This window comes from Ciconia boyciana, chromosome 1, assembly GCF_034638445.1.
Source record: "Ciconia boyciana chromosome 1, ASM3463844v1, whole genome shotgun sequence".
NCBI lineage: Eukaryota > Metazoa > Chordata > Aves > Ciconiiformes > Ciconiidae > Ciconia > Ciconia boyciana.
In genome coordinates, this window is record NC_132934.1 from 28,117,467 (window position 1) to 28,128,260 (window position 10,794).

Sequence of the window (10,794 nt, forward strand, 5' to 3'; positions counted from 1 at the left end):
AACTGCCCTTAAGCTCCGCTGGATAGTATTGCTCTAGAAATGTATGTTTAATCTTCCTCTGATAATAGTCGATGTGAAATCTCTCTCTTTATCTCCCATCTCCTACAAATGCACTCAAGACTAAAGGAAGGATATTTTAATTGTTCTTTGGATATTTATGCATTGCATTGCACAGAAACTACATGAAAATAAAATCAAGACTCCAAAATTTGGCAAATTGAAACATAATCTCTGCTGTGAATAATGAAAAAAAAAAAATCACCATTTTCTTATCTTTTTTAGATTGCAGATTCTAAGGATGAGCTATTGATGTTCAATAACTCTCATAACAGTCCTGTATTTTCAGCAAATGGTACTAATCCAAGTAAAACAACAGCACAAAAGGTAGGTGAAATGAGTATTGTAGTAGGATAGGGAAGGTGTCTTGAGTTTCTCCAAAATCTGAATTCCTGACTGGATCCAAAGAATTAGTGTTCCAGTGCCCTGTTTATTACAAGAATAAACTGTCGTGATTCTTAGGGAAACTTGCTAGACATACCATGCCAAGTTTCTTCCATGTGTCTTAATGGAAACTAAAGATTTATTAAATAATGGATGTATTTGTTTCAGTCTTCATGTTTACATAAAGCCATCTCCCTAGGCCAAGTATTGTTAACATTACTTTGACATTATAAGTTATTCACATTAGATTTTGAGAGAAATAAAAGCCCCAGGTTCATTTTTCCCCCCCCAATTAATGTTATTCAGTAAGTTTGTAAAAGCGCAAAACGTTTTTAAATTCTTGATGTAAATTACTGGGTCATGATTTATTTTTGTACCATTTTTCTTTTTAGTGATTACCCAAATATATATGATTTCAAACCACTGTTTTCCTGAGCGTTATTATCTAAGTAGAATTGAGCTGCTCTGACGTCAAAGTTCTCAGTGGTAGTTCTCAGTGGTAGTTCTCAGTGGTAGTTCTCAGTGGTAGTTCTCAGTGGTTCTCAGGTTTTTTTTAATTGGCTGAAAGAAAAAATGCTTTCAAGTTTGTGAAGGGAGAGAAGGCTGATAAGAGATGCAAAATCTTGGATCCAGGATACAAACAAATTGATGGTATCAAGGATTAATAAGGAATAGGTAGTGATGAATAATGTGTTTTCATGCCACCAACCTTTACATGAAGAGCAGTAGCTGATGGTGAAAATGAACTTTTTAATATTGCTTCCCAGAGGGTGATCTAGATTTAACTGATTCTAACAGTTAAGGTCCTAATTCTCTTTTCCTGTCAGTGGAAAGATAGACATCTCTCATGAAAGATATACATTAGTGACCACGATAAAATGGCTTAACTAACTCTTTTTCCTAGACTACAAAGGAACAAAAAGTGACAACATACCTTACTTTGGCACTTCAGGTATTTAAATTTGGAGGGGGTGAATATTATCTGGTTTTTAAGAATGTAGCTTCTTAGCACAAATAATTTGAGATGCTAAAATCCAATTTATAAGAAAACAATCTATAAGATTATGGATTAAAATGTAACTAGCATTTCAACTTCCATTCTTGAAGTATTATTTCTGTTGTGGTTATTTTGTTATTATTTGTGGCCTTGATGGTACGAAAAAGTAAATATCTTTATTCAACCTGTAAAGCTGAATTTTCTCCTCATAACTACCTAAATTTCCATTTTTTCCCTTTTAGCTGTGGCTGTCATCTTTCCACAGTAATGAAAGAAAGAACATGTATTTTTTTATTTGGGTACTTTTGAAATTGAGACCTCTGAGAATCAAATTTAAGTTTTTTTCAATGGCAATGCAAAAACCCCATTGACTTATTTTGTTATTCTAAGATGTTGATGATATCTCCTTTCAGTCAAAGAAGCAAAAAAGAGCCATAGTTTGTTCACCAAGTAGTAAGAAGCTGTCATATCAAACTGCAAAGGATTGTAAATAACAAGGGTTCCATGGGGCTGGTAGGGTTGGGTGGTTGTTTTTCAGGTCAAACTGCAGTAATTATTTATACAGAAAATGCTTTTTTTTATTCATAGGATGGAATGCGTCCTCTCAGCAGCAGTCGAACTGTGGAAAGCAGCAACAGTAAATCAAAGACGGAGTTGGGTGTTTCAAGAGTTAAATCTTTTCTTCCTGTTCCTAGAAGTAAAGTCACCCAGCCTTCTCAGAATACTAAAAAAAGCAGCAGCAGTAATACAAGGCAAATAGAGGCAGATAATAACACAAAAAGAGAGATTTGGAATTTGCACAAAAAAGAACAAATAGAAAAATCTAATAAATAATCCTGCCTACCATACAATTTTCTGTGTTCATATAATCTCTTGCAAAGAACCAAGTACTCAAATATGTAAATATTTTTTAAAAATAAACTGTTTCCCTGTAATGTAAAGTTTGTACAGGACCACAGTTTTATTTCTATGTAAATCAGCTGGAAATTATATTGATTTAAACTTCAGAAATGGGCAGTTTTGCCACCTTCATAGATGTTTTTTTCTTTTTCTTCTTTTATTATGAAAATTACTCGTTTAAATGATAATATTCAGGGGTATTACCACAAGATTCTGTTTGTGTATATACTGTATATAAATATATTCTATTAAGTTCACGTGTTAAACTGCATTCAGATGAGTTGCACAATATGTACAGCAATGGCTTAAAGCTATTGTACATGCATTTTAAAGACATGTTTTTATCTTCACTTAATGAAAAATTAATGGAATGTGGCAATAACTAAACTGATTGGAAACGCAGATCAATTACTTTCAGCTACAAGCCATATTAAATACTTTGATTTCCCCACCTGCCTGCTGAATTGTGATTTTGTTTCTCCCAAGCTTTTCTTCATCTAAAATGTCATGAATTTCCGTTATAACTTTTATCTTTTAAAAAAGGAAAGAGATTGAGAAATTAAAATGCAATAAAGGTTATTTTTCTCAGACTCTTATTCTTTGATAGAATTGAAGAAAATGTGATCATTTATTAACTTAGTTTTTCTTGTATACTGTAAAAATTTTTATATGCTTCATTAGTGTTTTAAAAGTATCTGAGAAATAATAGTGTTTTACAGAAACAGGTTTTACTGAAAAGGAATTTGAGCACAAGCTTAACTACAGTATTATCAGAGATAATGTAGTAGCGATAACATGAGTTACTATGTAATTATCAATTTCTATTGTGGATTTAAGATGTAATTGCTGTGAAATGATACTTGAGTTAAAATTAAGTCTTTTTCATTTTTCCCCCCACTACAGAGATAGATCATGTTCCCACAAGGGAGAGTTTCTAAAAAGGGATTATTTCCCCAGTCTCTCCTTAGGGTAGCTACAGTTTTATACTTGTGAACTGTAATAATGTGGAAACGCTCGCTGTCTAGGTACCTCATCTGGTAGGCAAAGGGAAGTGCAAAGTTTTCTTGAGATCAGACTTAGATGCCTTCTGATGGGCTATCAGGAGATGGTTTTGAGAGCTATGGACAGCAACATGGTCACATCTATAATTTCCAAAATAGCATTTTTTCAAGAAAAGCCTGGAAGAGGAAAGGATTACCTAACTGTTTCCTAACACTTCATCTTTATATGTAAAACAGTCATCCCAAACTCATGTCAATAAAGTTTTTGTACTGCATATTGTCTGTCTTGCTGTCTCTTAGTTTGTATGTGTGTGTTATCTCTATCGATATAGAATATTAGAAGCTTATTTCTGTAATAATTTCCCACACAGTATATTTAGAAACTACCGTGTCTTTCGGTAATCACTGTTTTATTAAAACTTCAATTTCTTGTGTGATAGTAACATATAACTGCATACAGATGATTTCTCTAGAGGTTGATCCCCCCCCCCCCCAGTTTTGGTGCTGAAAAACAGGATGCTACTTTTGCAGTTGGCTCTTAGCAGAATGAGTCATCTGCGAACCACTGTAGGTCAGAGAAATGGGTCTCGGCAATTAGCATCCCTTACGTGCTGAAGCGGTGTGAGCAGCAGTTTGGTAGCTTGTCCAAGCAGCTCAGGCGTGGATTTCATGGTGAGGAGGAACACAAAATGGAAAACATTTTTTGTAGTGATCACACAAGTTACAACGTCAGGATTTGTAATAACAATAAATCAATTTTTTTTAAAAAAGAGCTATAAGAAAATAAGAAAAATCCTGACATGCTTCTAAGCTAGGTTTGTTCTACATTGAAAAAACACCTTGGAAATGTCAGACCTCATTTAGATCAAGAGTTAGCAGTGTGTTTCTGTGAGGGAAGATCTTAGGCACAGTGTCCTAAAGCATGTTTTGAGATATATTTTAAGACTGTGTATTGTGTGTGAGAATCAGAAGTCTTCTGTGCTGTACTTTGAGTGCAAATCTGCAGAAGACAGTAACTTTGATCATCTGTTCATGGTTTGAAAGTTAGGTCTCTATTGCTAAATTTAACATTGCCTTTCAATGCCCTTATTATCCTTTCTTTTCAGCCTGCTGTCCTAATCTCCCTCCATCTGCATCTTTTTCCTGGTTGATTTCTACCTGCTATCATTTTGTTTGTCTGTCTTTCAGTTCAAGTCAGTCTGTGATCTTCATACATCTTTAATCACAGGGTATTTTGCAGATTTCCTAACTGAATCTTATCTTCTGTAGTAACTGTTAAGCTCTCTTGTTAGGCCATACCAGTTCCTGCCATCAAATGGTGAAAAACACATAACCATAAAATAGTTTGGACGTGAAGATAGTGGCTTCTCCATTGGTTTATGCTTTGGATTGTGATAGATTGTGCAGAAGCAAAGCAAGGCTCTGTTCATGAGTTCAGGGCTTCATTGTGTCTTCAGGCTCTTCCTGTGATGCTACAAACAGCACTCCTCATACGTGACTTGTAATATCAACTACTCTTATTTTGGGTTAGTACTGGGCAAAATAATTTTTCTTCATTCCTTCCTGTGTCTTAAGCAGAGAGGTTTTAAGTGTGTTATCAATGGTGGACCATGTGGCTCCATGCTGCACTCCACTCTCATCTATTACCCGTTTCCATATCTTTAAAAGAGGTGAGGTAAATAAAGACAGAGAAACCCTGCCTATGTGGACGAGTATCTCAGAAAGTATAGGGAAGCTTCTAAGGTTCCCTCCATTCTACAGGCCACTAGGTCAGTGAAAAGACTTTTAATTTAGCCCCTATCTGACTACGCTACAGTCCTTATACACAGCTCAATCTCTTCAACCAGAGGAATATAAAAGATCATTGTCATCCACCAGTGACCTTGGTAAGTCCTAAACATTCCAGCTCTCCACTTCAAGTCAGTCCTGAAAATAAAAGCTTTCAGCATGTCTCCTATGGTTCTTATTTCTTGACAAAGAACATGGAATATTTTCCTTAAAAGAATGTCTGAGTCCATGAGATATTTGCCTCAGTTACTTAGTTGCTGAGCATGAGCTCCAAAATGAAAAGTGTGAAGAAACCTGCTCTATCATTCAACAAAGGCAGCAACGTTCATCCAGAACAAAATCGGACGGCCTGAATTTCTGAGGTTCATCTCTTCCCATAACACAGCTCAAGTGATTTACAAAACAAATCAAAACCCTCCATCTTTCCAGTAAAACTGGAGAAGCAGAATAGCCTCTACAGGTGGAAGATGCTTGTGGAAGGAGCCAATCTGGAGAAAGGATGAGAGACCAATTTCTTGGTGCTCACTCTGGCTAAAGTGATGTTTATGGTGTTCAAACCATAACTAAGTGACTTTAGAATTACAAAGTGTGCTGTTCTTCAGAAACTTGAAGTCAAAGCGACTGTCGGGACAGCACGAGGTGTGTTTGTGCTGGGCTGTAGCAAAGGCAGGCTCAGAAGGCAGAAGTTTGCTTTTGCATACAGTTAAGATATCAGAAAGAAAGGACTTTTAATTCCAAGAGAAGGAATTAAAAGTAGAGAAACGGAAGGAAGTCAGAAGAGGGGAAATACTTCCTCAGCACAGTGGTAGTCCACCTGTAGTTTGGCTAGTATTAGCTGAAAAAGGAGTTGGGATGCGGTCCCCTATGTCACGCAGTGCAGTCCAGGCTTAGGAGAAAACAGAGCACAAGTAACTGGCAGGTCCAGTTGGTGGCACGTTCCTTTTCCAGCTGCAGAGGTTGCACCAAACTCACAGGCTCATCACAGAGACAGCAACGGTAATTGTAGGCCCCTGAACATATCGGAGTGACCAAAATTCATTTTTATATAGGATGTTTCAAAGGTTTGGGGAGAGGAAACAAAGAAAACCCCTTCACATGTTAAAGCTTTGATCACAATGAGAAGGAACTTGTTGAGAAAGAAGAGCAAATAACAGGCAAGAAAGTTAGACATCACTTGAAAATCTCCAGTTGCATTTGCAAGGGTTGTATTTTGAGACTGAAGTAAGTCCTGGTGAATAAAATTAGGAGAAATATTGTTTATCCTAGGAAAAGGAAATTGGTTTTGGAGAACATGAGTTTGTGAAGGAAATGTGTTACTGTACTGCATTGCACGTTGCTCAATTTGCAAGATTTTTTAGGCAGCAATTAATTGTCCATTAGTGAACAAGTGTACACACAGTTCCAAAGTGCTTTTTTTTTTTCCAAACTTTCAATCATAGCCAAGCAATGGTAGAGCTACAATACTTACATCAGAAAGAGGAGAAAAAAGTTACCAGAATACTTTTTAGATAAAGTAAATAGAATGCACAAATTATATAGTTCTGAACTGACCTCTAAACAACTAATGCCAATTCAGAATGAATCCTAATGTGAGGAAATGTTTTAAAAGGCACCTTTTCCAAGAGCTGCCGCATTTCAGGGAAATAACTTAAACCTGTTGCTTGAACAGGGTAGAATTAAAGAGGTGCAGAGGCAATCGGGTGTTTAGCAGCTCCAATATTGGTGTAGCTGGCTGAGAGATGTGAGGCTTGTGGAAATGGAGGAGGTGGAACTTAAGAAAGACTTGGGAAATAGCTATTTCATGAATAAAATACTAAAGCTGGTAAGACACCAGTTAAGCAACTGTGAAAGCAAAATTGTTTTTTGGAACAGCAGGCTTGTTTGAGCCCAGTGAGATTGAGCAGTTCCCACTAATGATGATTATCAAGCTGCTTTGTGTATTTATTTTGTATGCAAGATTTACAAAGATGGTTAAATGTGTAGAGTTCAAGTTTGTTTAGGCTAACCTTGCTTGGTTGTTGCTGTCCTAAGAGCTGCTTAGTGCTGTATTAGCAGTTTGGCCACCCTTTTCCTCTGTACTTAAGGAGAGCCACAGATACTTTGCAGGGTAATTTCATTCTTTTCAACTTTTTTGGTTTCTTCCAGGCAGGCTGTAAAATCAAATCTTCATGTGTAGTACTAGAGTCAGCATGCTCTTCTCTTTGGCCATGTATTACACACCCCCACCCACCCTCTTTTAATAGTACAAGTGTGTGTTTTTAATAACAAAGTGCTTTGGGAGGGGTATTCTTTTTCATGTAGCTGTTTTGTTTTATCAAATGTATGCAAAGTAAAGCACATTAAAAGAAAAATTCTCTTAAATAATGTTCAACCTGTGTTTATGAAGGTCATTGTTTTTTCTTTTCTTCCACTGTGCTTGCATTATAGCCTCATTTTCTTTTTTTTTTTCCTTCCCCCTTGTGCTCCATTTTCCACCATGAGCAGCATGTGCAACTTCCCAGCTCAGCTTCAGGCAAACAGCCCTGGGAGCTGTTATCCCACCGACAGCAAGTACAAGAATGCTTATTCTACAAGGTAATGCGCTCTTCTCGACTTTTGTTGGGAAGCAGATGCTGTCCTCCTCATTTATGGAGGCTGGTACTGACTTACCTCCTGTTCCAGCCTGAGCTTCAAAGTAGCTGAAGTAGTACTTTTGGACTGAAAGAAATAGCACATTCTTCTCCAGCCTTTTCCCACTTGCCTTCAGAGGGCAGAGAGAGAACAATTTCTGCAGGATCTTGCCTGGGCTCTTTCGGACAGGCAGTATGGTGGTGGCAGCCAGGTACTGATGGCAGAAGCTGTTTCAATGAGTGTTGTGCAGCGTGTGCTCCAGGGCGGGGGGCAGTCAGTTGACATTTTATTTTTTCCTTCGAAGCGCTCCTTCTGGGTGTTTGTATCAGCAGCTTCCGCATATATCCCCTCTACTACGTGCTCCTGCTGTATTTACCTTTTCCTCTCTTGAAATGTCTCCCTGTCTGCTCAGTCCAACTTGCCACCTCCTAACTCTAACAATGACCCCAAAAAATTAACGCTACTAATTGTGCAAGCTTTGAAGTGCGCACTGATGCTGATGACCCAGTGGTTCTTTTCTGCTGACCTTTCCATATCATCTTGTTTATTTAGATAATAAACTCTCCCGCATGGTATGTCTGCTTCTCTGAGTAACATCCTGAAAAAGAGCGATCCTTGGCATTCTTCCTTGGGCTTGGCTGCACTGCAGGAGCCCTGGCCTCCCGGCCGACTTGGCTGCATACACTGTAAGGATTTGTACAAACGGAGAGCTGGCTGTGTCAGAAAAGTGGTATACAGTGTGAGGCGAACAATTTGAGGGGGCAGGAGGGATGGACATGGGATTCAAAAGTGATGCTACTTCAATACACAGTTGGTTTTCAGTTGTTATAAAGGCTACAGCAAGCAGAGCTTAGTGGCAGAGAAACAGTGGCATGGCAAAATCAAGACTCAAGGATATCCAGAACTCTCTGTGAGCAAGAGGCATCACTTCAGGGAGAAAATTAGGCAAAGCAAGGAGATGTTCATGCAGATGGAAAGGAAAGAGACCCAGGTAAGTGCTAGAAGATAGATAAGAAAGTACAGTATGAAGGACCAGGTGGGAAAAAAATAAGATAAAAGAAAAAAGCATATTTGCAGAGGAAATAGGTAATGTGGGACAGAAAATATGTAATGTGAGACAGAGCTAGAGGAAAACGAGAGTGGGACAGGGTAAGCAGCTGCTCCAGAGTGAGCACCGGAGCTCGAGGGCTCAGCCTGACCCAGCAGCACCCGCAGCGGCTCTCGTCCACAGTGCCCAGCCCAGCTGGGTGCCGTCCCAGGCCAGGGGCATAGTTGCTGTTGCTACATTATGCCTGAAGGAGTTTATTTTCCAGACATGCATGTGCTGCTCTTTGCAGCTTCAGGGCTCAAGCAGCGTGAGAGCTATAGAGCTCATTTATAACCGCTTTATCTTTGCAAAGCATTTGAGCGGTGGTGCTGCTAACCAGCTGGTAGCGGTGGCCTTAAAAAGGCTCTTTTTAGAGCCCTTCTTTTGCCAAATTACCACCCCATGGGAATAACGCAGGCTGAGAGGGACCCAGCTGCTTCTACCTGCAGCCGCGCGTTGTTCCCCCGGGAGAAGACGGGGCGGAGCCAGGCCCCGGCGGAGCCAGGCCCCGGCGGAGCCAGGCCCCGGCGGAGCCAGGCCCCGGCGGAGCCAGGCCCCGGCGGAGCCAGGCCCCGGCGGAGCCAGGCCCCGGCGGAGCCAGGCCCCGGCGGAGCCAGGCCCCGGCGGAGCCAGGCCCCGGCGGAGCCCCGCAGCGCCACCTAGTGCCGCCCGGCGCCAGCCGCGGCCCGCGGGCAGGCCGGGCAGCGGGCTGGGCGTCGGCGTTGGACCTTACCGATGGTTCCGTAAGACATAAAATGTGTTTATTAAAGACGATGCACGTGTTTGGAGAGGCAGCAATGACTGAAGTGGAAGCGGCAGAATGGGTCTGCCGTGTCTGCACCGTGGGGGAGTGTGTTGTAAAGTGTCGTACAGGCGGTTTCTTTTTTAGTTTTCTTTTATTTAAAGAAAAAAATAATCTGTCTGTATCACTAGAATACTTTAGTGCACAGAGACAGCATTGGAGAGTACCAGGACTAACTCTGGGGCGGCCCTCGTTTTTAACAAACAGCTCTATCATAATGTGGCATCAAAGACTAGTAGCAAAAAAACCCCCAACAATCCAAATATAAAACATTTTGTACAAATATATTTTTCTTTATGGTACATAATCACTCTTAAAATACATCATTTCCTTAGTAAATGTTTGCAACAATATTAAAATAAATAAAATATCCTAGAGAAAGTTCAGTTTCATCATAAAACTGCAACCCAGAAGAGTATAAAAATTTAATTTCATTATTAAAGTCTACTTCAGAGAGGTTTCTTCTTTTTTTTTTTTGTTTTTTAGGCTAGAGTAAAAAGCATGTAAAGGTGCCAGACCTATGCAGACTATTAGAGTTCCACTGCCACGAGTCCTACCTTTCACTAGACACTGGTGTCAGCCTGCACTCATCCTGCTGCGAGCGTCTGCAGGGTCGGCTTGACAGCCTCTGAGGTTTTAAGAGGAAATATCAGTTCTTCCTTAACTGTGGAGATGTGACAGATGTTGACGGGCTTGCAAGCCAATATCCTCTCTTCCTTCATTCTCACCTACACACGTGGAGCGGTGCGCTGTTATGAAAGGGCATTTGGCCTCTTCTCCTAAGTTGAAATTACAGTTGCTGCATGAAGAACAAAGAGGAGGAAGTTTTCTGTGTGCCTTGCTGATATTGTCCCTTAGTTCCTTTGCAGGAAGTGAATCCAAAGAAGCTTTTTACATTCTGATTTTTCTATTTTCCACCCAGCTTTGATTATTTTTCTCACATTCTTTCTGCTGTCTGGACCTCTCACCACAGCAAGAACATTTCTAGAAGTTTTCTGAAACAATTAGGTCGAGCAAAGCAGGTTACTTCTGCTTGCCATCTCGTTTGTACCAAATTAGAGCAGCTTTTCAAAGAAGTCTTGTTTTACCATTAAAAGTGGCAAAACTTCAAAGAATGTACTAATTTGCACACAATTAACCATGGAAGGGAAGTAATTCCCAAATACAC

The 10,794-nt window shown here is 39.8% G+C and overlaps 1 protein-coding gene across 1 annotated transcript in view; it reads left to right on the forward strand.

Annotated features, from left to right (window-relative positions):
• CTTNBP2 (cortactin binding protein 2) overlaps window positions 1-2,881 on the forward strand; it is an 88,547-nt gene extending 85,666 nt beyond the window's left edge. Inside the window, exons 22-23 of the mRNA XM_072871460.1 lie at window positions 283-384; window positions 2,027-2,881. Coding sequence (XP_072727561.1) covers window positions 283-384; window positions 2,027-2,272 — 348 coding nt within the window. The 3' untranslated portion in view covers window positions 2,273-2,881. The remainder of the gene's footprint in view (window positions 1-282; window positions 385-2,026) is intronic.
• The last annotated feature ends 7,913 nt before the right edge of the window (window positions 2,882-10,794 follow it).